Below are 19,643 nucleotides of genomic sequence, written 5' to 3'. Positions count from 1 at the left end.
GGGCCCGGGAGGGCGGGGAGCAGCCAGTAGGCCGCGGGGGCCGACATCTTCCCTCCTCTGGCTCGCCGCGGCCCGCTCGGCCGGGCCCCGCCGCTGTCGCTTCTCCCGCCGCCGCCGGCCGGGCCGCGCTGCTGTGGCTTCTCCCGCCGCGGCCCGGGGAAGGCGGCCGGCGGGCCCCGGGGCGGGGGCGCGGGCAGCGGCAGGGCCCGCCGGGAGCTGTAGTTCCGGGACGGCGGCGGGGACTACAACTCCCGGCAGCCCCCGCGGTTTGTTTGCCTTCAAACGAGGCCCGGCCGCGCCTGGCCCCGCCCCTCCGCTGGCGGCGCGCGCGGGCCCTGCCGTGTCCCGCCGCGGCCACCGTCGCCGAGCCCCGCCCACTCCCCCCCGCTCCCAGCCCTTTGACCCCGGTGTTATGTCGGGCCCGAGCCGCCGCCGCCTCTTCCTCCTCATCCTCCTCTTCCTCCTCCTCCTCCTCCTCCTCCTCCTCCTCCCGTAGCGCCCGGAGCCGCCCCCGCCTCGCGCCCCGCCCGCCCCGCCCCCGCGCGCCCGCCGCCCGCGCCCGCCCCGCCCCCCCCCCCGCCCGCCCGCCCGCCCGCGCGCGCGACTAACGGTCCGCGCCCGCCGCGCCGCCGCCCCGCGCGGGAGGAGGATGAAGGAGATGAAGCAGCGGAGGAAGAAGGAGCGCACGTGGGCCGAGGCCGCCCGCCTGGTGAGGCCGCGCAGGGCCTGGGGCGGGCCCCGGGGAGGGGGCGCGGGGGCTCCGCCGCGCCCCGGGGGGGCCTCCCCCGCCCGGGGGGCTCCGCCGGCCCCGGCCCCTCACGGAGCGGCGGGGCTGGGGGGGGAGGGGGGCGCTGCGTCCCGGCGGCGCGAAGCAGGGGGCCGGGGCGGGGGGGGGGGGGGCGCTCCGGGCCGCCGCGGCCGGTGTCTGCTCCCCGGTTGTTTTCCTTCCCGAGCCGGGCGGGGAGGGGGAGCAGCCCCGGGGGCGGCGGGGGGCCCGTCGAGGGGGCTCCGGGACCGGCTGCCCCCCGCCGTCCGGGGGTCCCCGGGGCCACCGCCTCCTCCGGCGCGGCGGCGGGGCCCGGGTGGGCTCCCGGGCGGTGCCGTCCCGCAGCCGTGCGGTGTTCGCCGCCTCGGTTGTTGCCCGCCGCCCCGCACGGGCAGGGCCGGGGCCGCTCTCGGGGCGCGAACGGTTCGGTTTCTTCCTTTCAGATGGTTTAAGGCTGAGCGGGAGAAACCGGAGCCTCCGGAGAGAGGCCCGGCCCGAAGTGTGGGCAGTGCCGCTGTCAAAAAGTTTCTGGTTGAATTACCGAGGCTGCACCGACGGTCCCCAAAACCGGGGCGGCGAGAGCGGCGCGCGTTCGGGTGCCGGTGCCGAGCCACGGCGTTGGCATCGCTGTGGTCAGGCCTTATTTTGTCACTTTTGGTTTTAGGAGATGTAGCTGCGGGCACGCCTTAAGTCTTTTTGTCTTTGAGAATCTCTTTGTTGAAGGCTTAAACTTCCAAACCTGGGTCTGCTTCGATGGCGTTTGTGTAGGTCTGGTGGAACCCTGCCGCGTTTGGCCGTCGCAACGGGAGAAGGGTCATTTCCCTCCATGAAGCGATTAAGCCGTATCTGTCTTGAACCGCATTTATAAACTGGGAAATGGAAAAAATAACTTCAGCGTCCTTCAGGTAGCGAGCGCGAACTAGCCAGGAGTTTTATTTAAGGGGTGCGTTTGGAGGTGGTCAGGCTCGTCGCTTGCCACGGAGCGCCGATGGTCGCCACCGTCGGCTTCCGCGGCTGGCTGGAAGGACTTGCTCTCTTTGGCCCCTGTCTCGGAGCCGCGCTCTCGGCGACACGGCGACGCAGGTCTGTGCAGGTGCAGCAGTGCCAGTACACGGAGCGAGGGGTGACCCGGCTGCCTGCGGCCGGAGGGAGCGGGTCTCTGCGGTTTCCTCCCCGTAGCCCTGTCGGTGGTACTCGACTTGTGAGGATTTGGGTGTGTTTGCTGGACATCGGTAGAAAGGGATTTACAGGGCTTGAGGGTGTTTTGTTTCCTTGGGTTTTTCTTTTGTGTCTGTGTTTTATTCTGGTTTTGCCTGGCCAGGTTCCGCATCGGAGCACATAAACATTCAGAAGGAACGGTACGGGTGAGTCCAGCTGAGGCTCGTGTCTGGTATTGAGGATGTTCGGGATCGGTCTTGGTGCTCCTTCTGAGTAAGATTTGTTTGGCTCTCCGAGTGTTTTCTTACTGCTTGCCAAGAGGAAACCTAACCAGACAAGCATCTATCTTCCAGCAACTTGCATAATCTTTTGTGTGCAAATTATAATATTTTAGACCCATATGACTTCACTTGAAAAACTGGAAAAAGACATAAGCTACCCACTGTAGAACCTCACTGCGGCAGTCTGGTGGCCTTAATACTTCATCGTGCGTTTCTCTTTGAGGTGCTGGTCCTGCCCGCCGAGCGCGTCGCTGCAGGCGGTGGGGATGCTCTCCTGGTGGGTGACCTCGGGGGCAGAGGCAGTGCTGGGTGACCTTGCACAAAGTCACCTCGTTCAAGTGTCCTGAGCTCTAACAGGTGAAAAGTAAAAAAAAAAAAACAAACCAGTATTTATCGGCTGCCCAAAGCAGCGCACGAGACTGCGACTCTAAAGCTGTCTCCTAATACACCTCCTCACCCTCGCTGCATGATGGGGAAGGGGCCTCTTCGCAAACACAGTTCCTCGCGCCTGTCTTTTGGCCAGAACCTCAGACACAGCGGGTGCATGAGACGTCTGAGCCTCAACAGCATCTTAGAGCCATTGATGAACCAGAAATAGAACGATCTCATACTAGATTATCCACTTAGAGAGACCTGCAGTTGCGTAGCTGCACTTCCAGCTTGCAGGACTGATTGGAAATCCACTAAAAATAGATCTTTATTTAACACTAGTCTTACACATGCTCCCTGTCAAAATGCTTTTAATTTTCCTTTCTGACGTGCTATAGTATTTTGTATTCCTCTCGATGTTTCTGAGAATCATGGGCAAAAGTGCTTTTCAGTGTTGCTGCTCCTACAGAGCTAATACTATGCACGTTCCATAAAATAAGCCTTTAAAGAGTCATTTGAACACCCAGAGCTGTAGGACTTATTCAACAAGTGCTGTCAGAGCTGCATGTCTTGTAAGTTAATTGGGGGAGTGATGTAGACTTCGGTAATTAGGGATAGAGGAACCCTTGACTATCAGTATTATATATAGGGGGGGAGATCTTTTTGGGGGTAAGGAGTAGCTGATGCTGTTGAAGTTGTGGGTCCTGATGGGAGGTCGAGGTGGCGCGGGCAGCGTCAGGCTGGAGAGGGACGGAGGGCCAGGTCCCCCGGTGCTGGGATCGGGCTGTGGCGGCTCAAGCTGCAGGGTCTCCTCTCGCCCAGCTCTTCCATTAAGCAGTCTGCACACTTAATATAGCTGTTGATTGGAAATTGGTCCCCTGAGCGCAGATTCTTTTATCTTTATGTAAATGCTCATTGATGCTCAGTTTTAGGCTGTGTATTTTGCTTGCTGTGTCTGCCACTTGAGAGAGGTTTTATAAGCTGTGAAGAATTTCCTTATTTTTCAGAACAGGCATGTTCCATTTTGTGAATCTTGCGCTCGGCTCGGGAGTGATGTGTTTCCCCTTGTCAGGCGCCTGCTCCCTTTGAGTGGCGGGGGTGACGGTTCATGAGGAAGGCATGGAAACGTCGTAACCTATGGAGGTTTTTCGATTAGTGAAGGAAGAAGTGTGATGGAACTGTATTGACTCGGAATTAAAATTGTTTACTCTCCCTGAATACGGCTTATCGCTCTCTTTGGTCTTTTCTTTAAACTCCTTGTGTTTTCACTGTGGTTTATCTCGGGTTACGTAGTTCTCAAATTTCCATCCCCTACCAGGTTAGCACCTGGTTAGATGGTTTTCAGGTGTCTGAAAAATACATGCTGGGTGGATACGACTTAAGAAATCCCTTTTATCGCAAAATACAGTTGAAGGGCTGAACTACGGTGACGTGGGTTGGGTTTTTCTTTACTTGCAGAGGTTGGATGGCATGGAGACGCAAATGGTGCCCTGCACAACATCTTTTTTCGCAAGTGTCCTGTTCGTGCGACTCCAGAAGGCAGCCTGCAGGCTTTGTGCCTCGCCACGGTGCTGCAGTGACTCAGTTCTAGATGTTGCTGATGTAAATGGGACATTCGGGTTCCTCCGCTGGCTTCTCACGCAGGTCAAACTGAAAGACAGCATCGCGTTGCTGGCTCCTCTAAAGCATGGTGACAAATGAAATCAGGATTGTGCATCAGCGTGGCCACTGCGTTAGGGGAATTTAGACCACAGTTACGATCAAAAAGTTCCCGAGTGAATACCCACTGCTGCTTTTCTTGGATGCTTCAGGCCACGTCCCGTGCCTGTATCGCCGTCTTTTTGCCCAGTCGGACCCGGAGGTCTGTTGGGTTCGGTGTCTTTTGCATTCAGCGAGCAGCGCTGTCTGCTTCAGTGGAAGGCGCAGGAGACGGCGCGTGTTCGGCAGCTGTAGGGTAATCTGCTCCCAAAGAAACATCGCGGTTTACATCTACTGCAGCTTATTTTTGTTCATTGTTTCCTGTTTATGTGGGTAATCTTCTTATCCACAGAAATGTCCGGTCCTCTTTTTGAATCCTTGAGTTCTTGCTTCTAGACATTTTGGAGCAGTAAGTTCCACAGGCTTTAAAAAAAAAAAAAAAATGTAATAGCCTCTTTAGTTCTTCACATATAAGTGGCAATTCTATTCTTCATATAATATATGAAAGGATGAGTTGTTATTTATTGTATTGCCTTTTTAATATCTGATTTTACTCATTTTCTTTTGAAGGCAAGCAGTCCAAATCTTTTTAGTGTCTCTAGCCGTAATTTTTTTCCACATCCTTTACTGTTATTGTTGTCCTTTTCTGAATTCTGTCCTTCTCTGACAAGAATTCTGACTCTTACCCGTGGTACCCTTCTTGAGATGGAGCGAAGATGAAATGAATGCAGTAATCCAAGGAAGGTACGCTATTGAATTATATAGTTGTACAGTAATACTTTTATTGGCAGAAAAATGCTGGATGCTTTATTGAGAGGTAGGAAGGTGTATGGCAGGGAGAACATTTTGCATCATTAAAGATCGCTAACCACTGTGCAGTTTTGAAGGCTGTATGTGGCAGCGGCTCGGTCAAATGTATATTGGAGTCCGTGGTGAAGCTTCCACTGGTTTCATGCTATGGGGTCAAGGCCAAATTCTGCTGCTTTTTCTGTCCTTTGTGTTTGTACTTCAGTTAATTAGGGACCAGATTAAGGTAAGCCTTTTGTGATGCTTACTGTGATCTAATCTTGAGGTAGCCCGAAACTTTTAGTGTGTGTCTTTTGCAGATGAATAAATTTTTAAGAGGCATATTATTGGATCTGGACCGCAGCTTATGGAGTAGTTCTGTGAATGCAGAAGCAAATTCTGTAATGACACATGGTCTTTCTGTCTTTTCAGGTGCTGGAAAATTACTCTGATGCTCCTATGACCCCAAAACAGATTCTGCAGGTCATAGAGGCTGAAGGACTAAAGGAAATGAGGTTAGTATTGATGATCTTGTCTAAAACATAGTGTGGAGCTTGGGGGAGGCTGCATACGAAGGCTTGCGTTGCTTCGTGCAATTCTGTCTCATCTCCAGCCCAGTTTTCGTCTTCCTGTTCTCTCTTTCCAGCATGGTAATTTCAGATGACAGTAGCGACATTTATATTCAGGTTGTGGGGTTTGGGGGTTTTTTTTTTGATAATAACTGGAAGCTATTGGATTTTTTGTACAGAGTCCCCTTCATCCATCTATTGTAAAATAAATGCCTATTGCAGATCCGACTCCCGCATTGTGTTGTACTTACCACTTGTATGGTTCTCTCTTAAGTAGCTGCCAGTAGTTTCTGCTATTGTGACTCTAGTTTGAGAACAGTTTAAGTTTTGTCTTCTCTGATGCTTCAGTTCTAGAGTAGACAACTTGTTTTGGGAGACTCAAAAAAAAAAAAAAGTCTTCTTTATATTACTATACTGGCTTCTGCTCAGATTTTCGAGCACCGTGATAGCGCAGCTCACACTGTTGTGGCTCTTGACATCGTACGGAGATGCCCATCTCAGCGTGGGTTTCATATGGAAAAGAACCTGATATGGAGCCTCGGAAATGACAGGAGTGGGAGACTGCTTTCCTTGGTTAAGTTCCTGTGAACTTCCATCTGTTTCTGTGACAGTAGTAAAGAGAAATACAGAGTGTCTTGCAGATCAAAGAAAGTAGGTAACCGTGATAGTCCAAATGTCTCGGTTAGTGCTGCGTGGCAAAAAAAGAAAGCTTGACTACCGGAGACGGAAAAAGCAGTCTCTTTTGGCTGCTGCCCATTGATTGACTTCTGGGGAATCCAGACGTGTGGACTGTTTCTAGTCTTGCTTCCCCCTCACCTTGATTCTGTGGACTGCTTTCCACCATGGTGTTTGCGTTTCCTGAACCCGTCCTTTACCCAGCTACAGAAGGTAAACTTAATTTCTTCTGGGACTTAATAACTCAAAATGTTAGGCTTGTTTCTGCTCCTTATTTGTGTCTGAAGTCAGGAAACAGCTGGGGCGGTTTGAATAGTGAAAATTGGTGATGCATACAGGGGTGTCGTGTGTAGGAGTTGCTGTTGTTTGGAGGGGGACGATGCCGGCGTGTGTTGCTGCATTGATATCGGAGCTGTTAGAACGGCCACCCGCCACTGGCGGTCCTTGCCGAGGAGTTCTTCGCTGGTTTGGGTACGGTGGTGGCTTCACAGCTCTGAGTAGAATTCAGTCGGGCTTTTAATGAGGACCTTCATATAGGTTTGTTTTAATCAATACTCTGCACCTTTCTTGCATCGGTCCTTTTACTTAAGCACGCAGTTGAAGATCTACGTGCATAGGCTGTCCTCTGCTAAAGGTAATAGCAGGTCTCTTTTCACGCACGCAAATTATCTTGGTGCTCTCCCAGTTTTGACAAGTGACCTGTCACAGTACGTAACTAAAGACCAGACTTTGGAGCATGTGTCAAGTTAAATCCCACGGAGCTAAATTGGTCCTTTAAAGGTCGGCGGTTTTCCCTTGGGATATCTGCTTTTCCTTCCTCGGTCATTAATTCTCTGCTTTAAGAAAAGACTGTTTTCTTCAGAGTGTAATTGTTCACAGAATAAAGGCAGTGATCCTGCCTGGCTAAATATGCAGCGGACTTTGCTGGTTCTTGTATAGAAGCCTTTCCTGAAACTCCATTTCCTGAAGGAAACAGCTTGATGGCTCGAGATGTTTTTCCCTTTGATTCAGCACGGAGCCAGTGTTCCCTGGCGCGGGGGTCACGCTGGTCTGCGGGAGGGCCGTGTTCCGTGCGGGTGGCATTAATGGTGCGGCGGGGCTGGCGCTGGAGCCAGGACGCGGGCCCAGCACCATTGCTGCATTCTGGCTCCTAGGAGAGTTTTGTTTGCTTTTTTTTCTCGATTTGGGGAAAACTATTTATTTTGCTATTCTAAGAAAGCGTGCTCTGTGGCTGCGTAGCGTGCTTGGAGCATCTGTCAGACACAGAAGGGAAAACACGAAAACACTGTCTAACAGGACAGAAGGCTAGAAATTTCTTTTGTAGTATCTAAAAGTGATACAGGGTAATTTTGTCTGTTGCCAAGGCTTGTGAAGAAATGTCCAAAAAAGACATTCAGGGTGGAAAAGGAAATTGTTCTAAGTTTTCGATTTGAGAGTGATTTTCTTTGAAATATTTTTGTCTCAATACAGTTTTCAGTTTCACTTTTAATAATAATGAAATCGATACTGCTTTAATGTCTCTTCCAGGTAACTTTCTGCCTGTACATGTGTGACGTATTGGAAAACATGAGATTGCGTGGCACAGAAGTTCCATCAGTGTGAGCGTAGGATGGTTGCTTTAACCAGGGAGTTACGTAGGACTTGACAAATTAGTGCATCAAACCTTTTATATCTAACTCTGCTAGTGCAGTTGTCTGAGACCCATCAGGGAAGACATTCCAGAAATATGTATGTGTACCACTTATGCTGGTTTTGTTTACCTCTTTCTACTGCTGAATAAATCTGGGGCTTTTTCTAAAATCAATCCAACTCTGAAAGCTTCAAGAAGAGAAAGGGAGGAAACGGGTAATAAAAATTAGAAACATCTAAAAATGGCTGAGCGTAACTTTAAAATTGGCATAACATTTCCTCTTTTCTGCCGATCGCTTCGCTGTGATGTGTTGAGGCTGATGTACGGGTCAAAAAGGAAAACAGTAATACTGTGCTGACAGAAGCGCCCGTCCCATAAAGTTAATGAGCGTCGTCTCTGTTCCCCTCAGTCAGCTAAATGATGCCCATTTAAGCAGATCTTTCGGGCTGTTTTCTTGATAAGGCCATTTCTTAAAAATTACTGTTTTCTGCCTTTGTGTGTTTCAGTGGCACTTCTCCCCTAGCCTGCCTCAACGCCATGCTCCATTCCAATTCGAGGGGAGGTGACGGACTCTTCTACAAATTGCCTGGACGCATCAGCCTTTTCACGCTCAAGGTAAGTGCTGAGTTCCTGCTCTCGGCCGAGGTGCGAGGTGCGAGCTCTGCTTGTTATGCATAGCTGAGTGTTAAACTGTCACTGAGCGTCATATGAGCTGAATGTGCTGCATGTGAGATTGTCGTGTGAAAGAGTGTCTGGAATTCGTTATTTCATTAGAGCTTGTACCTTTCAGCTGTATTCAGTCATATATGATAAATTCCGTTTAAAACCCCTTATGATTCCTTGAATTGCACAACCAAGATAAACCCTCTTATTCCAGTACTTGGTGTCCAGCTCCGGTGGCGGCTTATCGAAACAGTTCCATTCTCTCCTTTTCTGCAGCCACAAGGGATCGCAGCCAACCAATAAATTCAATTGGTCCGAGAGCTTGTAGCTACAAGTAAAATCTTGATAGGAAAATGTATATTCATTCTTCTGGTTGTTTGGTTTGTGTTCCGCTGCCTTCTGTGTATATTTAGCGTCACCATTTTCTTCAGATCTTGAGGTCTCTCTGGAACATTTTTTATTTTTAGTTTATTGTCCCAGTAATCTTAAATATTGAAAATGTTTCTGGTCTTAGGCTCTTCTTCTGCATTGTTTTGTACTGTTGGATTCCCTGATAAATATCAGCTTGATAGACAACGGGTATCTCGGCTATTTCATTTGCATCTTTTTTTCTGCTGTCAGAAAATTTTGTTGAATTGCCATATTTTGCTGAAAATAGATGGCACTGAAATGGCTTTGATTATACAAGTAGTAAATACATCTCTTAGGCTTACTATCTTAGTAATTGGCTGCTCTGATGCTACCTGTTCTTTCACAGTAAGAATGAGATACTTCTCTTTAATAGAAACTGCTTGCTTGCAGAAAAGTGCAACGAACTATTAACCTTAGGAATTTGGGTATGTTTGAGTGACTCATCCAGGAGGTGTCTATGAAGTGTGCTAATAGTTTAGATGACTTCTGTTCCACTATAAGCCCAAATATACTTAAAAATATCTTTCTGCATCAATGAGTAAAACAGGGAAGATGAAAAAAAATTAAGCTTAAAAACTATATCCGCTAAACCGTCTGTTCCCATTGATTTAAGTCGTGGTGGTTGGGAGGGAGGACTGTAGCCATCCCCGTTCTGTTTGCACGTTTAGAAGGACGCCTTGCAGTGGTCTCGGAATCTGTCTGTGCCAGAAGGGGAGGAGCTGGAGGATACAGCAGATGCAGAAAGTTGTGAGTCCAATGAAGCAAGCACTGTGAGTGGTGACAATGATGGTAAGTGTCTAAGGACATTAATCTTAAACTGTAGGATCTACTTCTGTGTCTGACTGAGTGCCCATCTCTTCCAGTGTCTCTTGATGAAACCTCCTCTAATGCCTCGTGTTCCACTGAATCTCAGAGCAAGGGACCCGCTACTACCAGGGAGAGCTACAGAACCGCCTCCCAGGTAGGAGAAAGTGGGACTACTGGGAAGCATGAAGCCCCTCAAGGGGAGCTTTCCTTGCTGCATGATAGTTGGGCGAGCGTGACAGGGACTGGTTGTGCACAGGTGACTCAGAGTTACGGGGCTGTCTCCTTAGGTGGGGGGTTTGCAGTGTGGGGAGGGATCATATACAGGGAGGTGATTTTGAATTCTCTGCTTTTCATAAATGTAATGGCACCTGAAGATTTACCTAGGAGCTAGGTAGTTCTTTCACTGGGAGACGTGCTGCTTAGAAGCTTATTTTACCCCTCCATAATGTCTTTGTTCCTTTGTTTTGTTTTTGGTTTCTTTCTGGACCGCAGACAACCAAACAAAAGAAAAAGACTGGTGTAATGCTGCCACGTGTTGTCTTGACACCGCTGAAAGTAAATGGGGCACACATGGAGTCTGCCTCTGGTGAGCATCGCTTTTGTTGTGGTAGTTCTCTAATGACTGCGTAGATAGCTTTTAATCAGTTCTCCCTAGTTATCTATAAGTATGCCTGAGGATTTCTTTAATGCTTGGTGAGAATGCATGTGCGTGCAGAGAGTTGTGCATATGTTTAACTCCATCAAAATAGCTGGTAACTGGGCAATACCCTGTAATAGTGCATATGCTATTAGCAGATTATTCTTGTGCGTTAAACCACTCTCCAGCTTGGGCTTCTGCCATTCTTTGCATATTTTTATGAAATTGTTATCCTCCTAGGCCTCACGGGAAGGCATGCTGATGGGGAGAGCAGTAGCACATCCAGCAGCAGCAGCAGCTCTTTGGCCCTGTGCAAAGCCACCTTGCGTAGCAGAACAGAAATAAACAGGGATCCTCCGCAGCTTCTGAGAGGCATCCGAAAGCCCACAGCTGGTAGGTGCTTCTGACTATAGAGTTAGAAGAATAATTGGCCGTAAAAGCAGGCAATGTTGAAGTCCGTGTATATCTGAGAAAACACCGAGGTTCTCTTCCTTCCGAAGGCATATGATGATCTTAAGGCTCGCAAGGCAGGCCTTCCTCCCCAAACGTTAGCGAGACAGTTGTTTGAAAGTTTGTCTACTCTGAAGAGCAGCATCGAGAATTGTACCTGAATGTGACAGAAATGTGGCCTCATATCAAAATTCCAGATGCATGTCTGTTAGTGTGTTTGAGGGTCTTTCTTCGTACTTGAATGCTACAGTCTTTTCTTGTATATCTTGCTCCTTTTGCTGTAGTACTTCGACAGGAATTTCTTGCCCATAATGCTGAAATACTTTTATACGACAATGCTTATTTTATTTGCCTGTCCTTAAACTACAGGGCAAATGAAGAGAAACAGGGGTGAGGATATTGACTTTGAAACACCTGGTTCCATTCTTGTCAATACAAACCTGCGAGCTCTGATAAACTCCAGAACCTTTAATGCGCTCCCATCGCACTTTCAGCAGCAGCTTCTTTACCTCCTTCCGGAAGTCGATAGACAGGTATGAGGGTGCAGCGCTTGGGTGTTTTCCATTCACTGCATTGCCTCTTGCTTGCGGAACGGCTGGAGCAAATGTTTTCTGTTTGTCCTGGGTTTGTCCCATTAGGTTGGGGCTGACGGGCTGATGCGTCTCAGTGGCAGTGCTCTGAATAATGAATTCTTCACCCACGCTGCGCAGAGCTGGAGAGAACGACTGGCTGATGGTGAGTAGGTTTGCTTTCCTGGGTGGCTGGAGAATAGGTACTCATTTTATGGGATTTTTTTTGTTTTTCTTTTACAGTTAATGAATGAGAATTTAGTCCAGCTTTGCAGGGAATCTGGCTATGTTGCCCCAACTTTTCTTTGTTTTCTTGGTTTCTTGTTTGTTTGTTTGTTTGTTTTCTTTAAAATCAAAGATGTGTTTTCCTTTGGTGCCATGGGACCTTCCGAATGAAGTGGTGGAGTTGTAAAGTAGTGCCAGACTTATCTTTCCTTAAATGGTAGTCTATCTGGTAAAACATGATTTTTTTTTTTTTTTTTTTCCCCCAGACTTGCTTGAGGCTGTGTGACCATTGCCCTTAAAGAGCTGCAGGCAGCACGCAGATCCATAGTAGGGTGGAGAGCAGGGCAATAACACAAAATCTGTCCTTCATGTATCTAGCTACTGTACTGTTAAAACACAAAAGGCTGCATTTACAGAATCGGTTTTGTTTGGAACTGAATTTCAGTCTCTTGCTTCCGTGTAGGTGAATTCACCCATGAGATGCAAGTTCGAATTCGGCAGGAGATGGAAAAGGAAAAGAGAGTGGAGCAATGGAAAGAGAAGTTCTTTGAGGACTACTATGGACAAAAGTGAGAAATTTTACCTCATCTGTCCTGTTTTATCTGTGTTTGTGCAGGTGGCAGAGTGTGTTTCTGCTTGTGGATGCCTGAGAAGATGCAGCACAAACTCCTTGGAAAAAATACAGGCTGGGGGGTGCATCATTCAGACTGTTGCTCCAGGGAAGCCCTTAGTGGAATTGGCTGGGTCACAGCAGAATTTTGTAGCCCATCTATTTTGTTTCCAAGACAAGTTAATAGTACTTGTTTTCCATCACAAATCTTTACGTTTTCTTAGTTTTCTCATTCCCTGTGATAGTAATGTGGGATAGCAAAGGTATAGGTTATCTCATTGCAGGCTGACTTGATGAGGTTTTGGTGAGTCTGCTTTGTAATCTGTATGTTACTGTATAGTGGTGACAGTACAGCTATAAGTAAAAGATGAAATACTTAAATTAGGATGGGCTTTAGCTTTTAGCTAGTTTTTATGTTTGCCTCGTAGGTTGGGCTTGACCCAAGAAGAATCCCAGGAGCAGAATTTGGTGCAAGAAGATGCTGAGAACAGGGCAGGACTGTCTGTTAAAGGAGAAGCAAGACTGCCGCGCAGTCCTTCTACACGGCAGAGAGATGGGCACTTCAAGAAACGCTCCCGGGCCGACCTGCGATGCAGAGCCAGGAGGAGCCTGTACAAATTGCGTGAAGCTGAGCAAACAGAGGCTTCCAAAGAGACTGCTTCTGGGGGACCAGATTCCTCTCTTCATAAAGAGACAAAGCCCGAGATAGACCTGAAGAAAGATGATCTGACGAGCCCTTCGGCTGCGGTACTGAAGCCAGAGAGTTCAGAATTGCACCTCTGTCCAGAGACTTCCAAATTACACAGTAAATCGGAGGATCTGTCATTGGCAGCTGCAAACAGAATTCCCAGTTTGCCCCAGGAGAACTCTGCTCGGGAGTCAAAGGACCAGAAGAGGAAATGCTTTGAGGAGGCTGCCTCTGCGTCCTTCCCCGAAAAGAAGCCCCGGCTTGAAGATCGTCAGTCCTTTCGTAACACAATTGAAAGTGTTCACCCAGAAAAGCCACAGCCTACTAAAGAGGAGCCAAAAGTCCCACCCATCCGGGTAGGAAAGAGAATTACAGCTGCTTGGTATCTCAGGGCTGTCATGCTCAGTAGCATCAAAACATTATTAAAATGTCAAGTGTTGTCATCTTAAGAGAGGAGGTGGAAGGGTTTCATTGGTAGAGCTGGCTAAGTACCTCTGATTACCACAGTTTACTGTCTTACTTAGACAGACAAAGAATGGAAAATCATTCCAAGGTCTTTGCACAAGAGCAGAGGGCAACCTTGACTTACTCTATTAGTTTGCATTTCTGTGGATACAGAAATCGCTTTTCCTGAAACTAGCTGACTTGTTGCAAAAGAGACCTTCAAATCATATTCTTTATCCTCTGTAGTATCTCAGTTCCTTTCCTTTTGGGCACAATCTTAGTATTCCTTCTGACTTCTCCCATTTTGACTAGAGGTATCCATCTTGTTAGCTTCAAGGTAGTCATCCTGATGTAAGGGAGACCACTTTGAAGATCTGAATGCAAATCACTTATTTCGTATTTGTCTGCTGGCTCTGGTAAAACAATGTTAATATTGAGTGAGCTTTACATATCGCATGACAGAGCACATAAGCAGAGGTTACGCAGAGCATGCTACTTCTCTGCCAAAATTAGTTTTTAAGTGGGAATTTTAAATTTTTGTTGAATCCTTGTGGTAGGAATTGTGATGAACAGATGCTAATAAAATGCATAAATACATAAAATGTCTGAAAATGGTCAAGTGTTAGAACTAATTGCTTTTCCCTCTCTTTCAGATTCAACTTTCACGTATTAAACCACCCTGGGTGGTTAAAGGTCAGCCCGCTTACCAGATATGCCCCCGGATCATCCCCAACACGGAGCCCTCCAGCCGGGGCAGGACTGGGGCCAGAACACTCGCAGACATTAAAGCCCGTGCTTTGCAAGCCCGAGCCCAGCGAGAAGCTGCTACAGCTGCCATTGGAGGCGGGGGTGGCCCAGGTGGAGGGAGAAGCACTGATGAAGGAGGTGGTGGAGGAGAACCCGGCAGCTGTACAGAGCACAGGAGATCAAAGAGAACTCATGGAAAGCGTTCGTCAGATCTACAACGAACACAATTACTGTCGTCTCTCCATCTGAATGGAGAAAAGGCTAACTCTGAGGTGGCTGCTCAGGAGGCTGACACGAATTCCTTCCTCTCTTCAAGGCAAGACCCCTTTTCTTCAAAGAGTGAGGGAAGTGGCGTTCTGGAATGCACTGCAGGCGCTAGCTCAGGGGAAGCTCAGCCTGGTGTTGGTTCACCTGGAAGGCAGTTCTGTGATGCTTTGACTGGGTCATCCTTAGACAATGCAACTTCTGAGAGGCAGGAGGAAAGCCCTGAGCAGCTCTTCTGTGACCCAAGGACCGAAACCCCATCTTGTGTTGCATCACAGGAGAGGCAAAGTACAAAGCTGAAATGCGTGGTTCCTCCAGTAAACGGTCTGTCGTGTTCTCAGGTGCAGGGAGCTGCGATCATTCCTACGGGAGACAGGGTTGTGTCAGAACTCAAAGGCGTCAGTGCTCCCGCTGTACAGCTGGATTATCACTCTGACGTAAAGGAAAATTCCTCCAGCGGTCCTGCTCTTCTGCCAGAATTGTCATCGGGGGGTAAAGAATGCCATGAGCCAGAAATGGTGTCTAGATTTAGATTTAATGGCTCTGAAACATTTGTGGAAAAATGTGTCGCTGGTAGAGATAACTTGAAAACAGTGACTACCGGAGTGGAGAAAGCAGTCCCTGCGCTGTATAACTTTTCACATCTGCGGGCAGGCAAAGAGAGTGATGGCAAACTAAGTAATGAAGAACAGAATACAGAGTCTCTGGTGAAACCCTCTTTACACGATGACTTTATTTCTCAGAATAGGATAGATACCTCTGAAAACCTTCTGCAGCTGAGGGAGAAGTGCCCCAGAAGAGAACCAGAAAATGCACATCAGCCACTGAGAGAGGCTCCAGAGTTCAAGACGAACGGAGATGATGAAATACAGAGTACACACAGTGAAACAACAGATACTGCTTCAGATTTTGAAGGTGACGTAGCTGATGAGAATATAGAGATGGATATATGTTTCAGAAGTGTCAGCTGTAGGGAGGTGGCTGGGGAAGACTCCTCCTGTCACAGCAGCACTGAGAGATGTGGTAGGATTAGATCAAAATCATCTGTGGAAACAGATAGTCTGGCCTACGTGGTGGACTTCCCTGCAGTCGCAGCGATGAGCGCTGCGCCTCCGTCTCGGAGATGGGGACTGCATGCACCGTTGCCCCAGAAACGCGAGCGGCCGGCAGGTTCCGCTTGGCCCGTATCTTCTATCGAAACCAACAACCCTTTGGTGATGCAGCTGCTTAAGGGGAACCTTCCACTGGAAGAAGTTCTCCCAGTATCTCATGCCAATGTCGAGCTGGAAATTACACAGCCGCCGCTGGACAAGCAGTCGCAGTCAGAAAGCCTCTCCCTGCAAGTGGAGAGAGGTAGCAGTTGCTATTTCGGCAAAGAGTCTTCTCCAGATGTAGGAATGAAGACAAGTGCCCTAAGCAGGAGCGATGAGTTCCACTCAATGAGATCTTCCACGGACCCCCAGGAGAAGTGCGGGTCAGGGGCAGCATTGCCTAGAGCAGAGGATGCAGAGGATCGGTCTATTCCAGAAAAACATTCCAAAGTTGGCTTGGCTTTAAGCTGCCAAGACCAACTGGCAAATGTGGCAAGTGCCTCTCAGAAGCCTGAAGATACGGGCCCTCGGGAAAGAACGTTTTCTTCCTGTAGCTTTGAGGATCAAAAGGAGTTGCCCAAGGTCCATCGGGTGCCACAGCACAACCCGTCAACAAGTGTCATCACAAATAAAAGTCCAGAGAGGTCGAACGCCTCTACAGAGCCTCAGTTTCTATCTCCAACTGTAACTTCTCTTGGTCCAAATCAGACAGGGGGTACATCGGTCAATAAAAATTATGTTGGAGTTCAAGGCAAAAAACTCTTTGGTTCTGGTTTTCCTGGCAACCCCAGTGTGAGACTCCATCACTCCAGGGCTTTGGATCAAGTTTCAGCCGTGGGAACCTTGTCCCCCAGCAAACAGATTCCTCTGAACAAGAGCTGCGCATCAGGAGAAGGAATGCCGGCTGCCAGGGAAGAATGGACTTCAAAGCAGCGCACCAACACCCCGGGAGGAATAAAAAATGAGAAGGTGTTGGCATGTGGCAGCCCAGCCAAGAGTAACGCAGAGAACCGGAAGGATGCGGCACAAAACCCCGTGGAGCTGACCGAGCATTTGCAAAGTGTTCCGCTGGTTATGGACTTGCCGTTTTTTAAGTTTTCGAGGGAGCCAGGAAAAGGACTCAACCACCCTTTGGAGCCTTCTTCCATACCCTCTCAGCTCAATATCAAGCAAGCATTTTATGGGAAGCTTTCTAAGCTGCAGCTTAATTCCACCAGCTTTAATTATTCATCCAACACTCCAGCTTTTCCCAGAAGTCTTGCTGGAAGCATGATGCAGCTAACCCACAAAGCGAACTTTGCTGCAAACCATAATACGTCCCTTTCCGTGCAGATGTTTGCCGATAGGAGCAGCGTTGACGAGATACCGTTCAAGTGCTCGTGCAGCCTTAAAGCCATGATCATGTGTAAAGGCTGCGGGGCGTTTTGTCACGATGACTGTATAGGACCCTCTAAGCTTTGTGTATTGTGCCTTGTGGTGAGATAATAAATTATGGCCATGGGACAAGTTGTATATTCAGTGTGTGTATTTTGATAACGACTGATCCTAAAACCTGTACACAAAATACTATTCTGTTTATAGTAGAAATGCTATTACACTTTGTTTCGGTGAGGAAAGTTGACTTGCCTTCCCACTAAAAATCTACAGTGCAAAACCCTTTCTTGCTCACGGTTCCACTCCGCTGTCTGGGCTGCGCCCTGCTGGAGCGACCCTTCTGCTTAGTGCTGTCGTGGAAATACCGACCGTGCTCCGGTGCACGTGCGAGGCTGACGCCTGAGCGAGAGGCAGCTTGCTGTGGCCATCCGCGGACCCTCCGTCGAGGAAATCTTTACATCCAAAGGAACTGGAACAGGGTGTTTTCTATTTCAGGGCTGCGCCAGGTGAGGCCCTACAGTCTTCCACTCTCCCCTTCTGCCATCTCCATTCTTGGTTTGCGTGGGAAGTTCCGCCGTGCGGTAAGCGTAAGCAAAGAGCTGCTCTGCAGGCGACGGTTCCCTACGGGCTTTGGATGCTACAGCAGAACGCGGGGCCCGCTACAGCACTGCGCGGCGGCTGCGGAGCCCTAAGCAGCTAACAATACTGGATGGAGCCAACTCGGAGGATGCAAGAAGAGGAGGAAAAGAGGAAAAAAAAAAAAAAAAAGTGGCAGGTGCTGACCGAATGCCTTCTGCTGGTCTGCAGGAAGGTGCGCGGCCCGGGGAACTGTGCGCCCGGCTGAACTCTTGGGCCAGCTGATGTGACTGCCTCTTTCGGCTGACTGGCCACAGACTGGTGTGAAACGTCGGAGGTTTCTAGAAGCTCGTTTGTGTGGCCAGCGATCTCTGCATTGCGGCCCTGCAATGAGGACCTTTACACGACAGCATCTGACCACTTGCAAGCGTCTCGCTGTGCATCTGTGTGACGATCATCTAACGTTTAAAGCAGTGTTTTTTCCTTTTTTTTTTTTTTATATTTTCATTCTTGGATGTATAAAGTGAATTATTTGGCTCCTGTAAGTATCCTCTATGCATCTGTTTGATCATGTATTTATATGTTGTACACAGTACTGGCCAACTCTGTAAATGGATGTAATGTACATAGAACATAAAGGGTTCTTTTTTTTTTTTTTTTTTCCCCTTGGATTTTCAGGCTCTACAGCAGTATTGCATTAAAGTGGTGTTAGTTATTAATCTGCATCTGTAGTCAGAGCCACTGTATTCTGTCTTGCCTAACGTGAGGCTCAACACACCGAGGTGTCTCTGGGTTCTGACAGCCCCCCTCCCTGCCCCGCTGTCCGTGCTGCGTCGTGCAGGTGGACGGCGGCGACGCGCGGACTCGAGCACGACCCGAGGGCGTTGGCGCAGTCGACCGTACTTCGCCGCTCGCTCTGCTCGCCGGTTGTTGCTGTGACTGATCTCCCAGAGCGTGGCTATGGCTGTGTTGCGAGAAGGCGAACGGCCTTGTGCATCCATGGAGCGAGAGCAAAAACGTGACTTTCCTCCTCTTTGGAGCAATTACTAATCCAGTGTGAATTGCTTCAGCGGGGAGAGAAACAGGCTGCTTTATTTAAGCAGACGTAGCAAGAAACGTAGGGGGTTTATTTTTATTTTTAATTCTTGTCCCTTTTCCAGCTCTATCCCACCTCCCTTGACCATGCACTTTTTTTTTTTTTTTTTTAAACTGTACAAGTCCCTGTTTGAGATGCAAGCCTGAGGGATGCAACAAGTTTAGTCTCTGAAATGGTTTATCCTTAACGCGTCCGGCAGCCTCCTGTTGTGGGAACGAGAGAGACCAACGCGCGCGGGCACGCGCCTGCGCCCCGGGACGGAGGGAGCTGCGGGCTGGGGGAAGGCGGAGCGGAGGTGTGAAACCTTACCAAAGATAGGAGCGGAGCTGGGGGTCCGGCTCTGCCTCCGCTGGGGCCACTGTAGCGTACAGAGTGAACCAGTCTGGTTTGCAGAGCCCTCCGGGGGGGCCTGCTCATGTATGTCCCTTGTGGTATTGGAAAAATAAACACTCTAAAACCTGCCTCTGTGGTTTCAATCCTCTTTTTCTGAAGTCATCCTCTCTGCTCTCTAAGGCAATATTGCTTTTCCTTTCCTCTTTTTTTAACTGGGAGCGTTCCAGAGCTCTGCTCAGATAATTAAAAGGTGGGGGGGGAGGCCTGCACTGCTGTCTCAGCTTCATTAAATCGTTTTTTCGGCGCAGATCACTGAAGACGGCGCACCTACCGCAGACTCTTGGGAAATAGCTACCCCGAGAGCTCCAAAAGCAGCGGCGTGGCCGTGGGCCGCTGCGGGAGCCAAGGCTGCGGCTGCGGGAGCCCCCCCGCAGCAATGGGGGGAGGGAGATGCCGGTGGGCAGCAGCACCCAGAGCGGCCCAAGCGTCACCAGGCGGATCGTGCTGCTGCTGCTACGTTCCGTCTTACTCGATCGTTGGATAAATGGAGCTGAAAATGTTTTCTAGAGTGACAGTGTGGTACCAATTACACCGCTATTGAAAGTACCTGTAAGCTTGAGTCTCTTGATACGTCCTTTCTCTCTCTTTTCTAGGTATAAGCAAAGACCAGCGTGAATTACCGCGTTACGTGGCTCAGTTCTGGTCTCATTGCGTGCATCTCCCACA

General features: G+C 49.1%; 1 protein-coding gene across 3 annotated transcripts; it reads left to right on the top strand.

Annotated features, from left to right (window-relative positions):
- Positions 1-649: 649 nt before the first annotated feature.
- Positions 650-17,644, top strand: ASXL1 (ASXL transcriptional regulator 1). 3 transcript variants are annotated; one of them, XM_075721210.1, is made up of 13 exons: positions 650-709; positions 5,491-5,573; positions 6,513-6,515; positions 8,439-8,547; positions 9,675-9,795; positions 9,870-9,967; positions 10,306-10,399; positions 10,691-10,843; positions 11,270-11,433; positions 11,539-11,635; positions 12,158-12,263; positions 12,733-13,348; positions 14,090-17,644. In XM_075721210.1, exons 1-13 carry the CDS (start codon positions 650-652, stop codon positions 17,021-17,023), a joined length of 4,638 nt encoding a protein of 1,545 aa, XP_075577325.1. In that variant the 3' UTR covers positions 17,024-17,644. The 3 variants fall into 3 exon arrangements, with proteins under 3 accessions (XP_075577325.1, XP_075577324.1, XP_009480444.2); XM_075721209.1 differs by lacking the exon at positions 6,513-6,515; XM_009482169.2 differs by lacking the exons at positions 650-709; positions 6,513-6,515 and having other exon boundaries at positions 5,301-5,573.
- The last annotated feature ends 1,999 nt before the right edge of the window (positions 17,645-19,643 follow it).

Source organism: Pelecanus crispus, chromosome 14 (genome assembly GCF_030463565.1).
Source record: "Pelecanus crispus isolate bPelCri1 chromosome 14, bPelCri1.pri, whole genome shotgun sequence".
Taxonomy (NCBI): domain Eukaryota; kingdom Metazoa; phylum Chordata; class Aves; order Pelecaniformes; family Pelecanidae; genus Pelecanus; species Pelecanus crispus.
The sequence above is the reverse complement of the archived record's forward strand: the minus strand, read 5'-3'. Positions and strand labels throughout refer to the sequence as shown.

What these genes read in the sequence shown, in the direction of transcription:
- ASXL1 (XM_075721210.1), top strand. Translation starts at nt 650, where the DNA reads ATGAAGGAGATGAAGCAGCGGAGGAAGAAGGAGCGCACGTGGGCCGAG. An exon ending in TTCCGGAAGTCGATAGACAG is followed by an intron (nt 11,434 to 11,538) that starts GTATGAGGGTGC and finishes TTGTCCCATTAG; the next exon opens with GTTGGGGCTGACGGGCTGAT. An exon ending in GAGAGAACGACTGGCTGATG is followed by an intron (nt 11,636 to 12,157) that starts GTGAGTAGGTTT and finishes GCTTCCGTGTAG; the next exon opens with GTGAATTCACCCATGAGATG.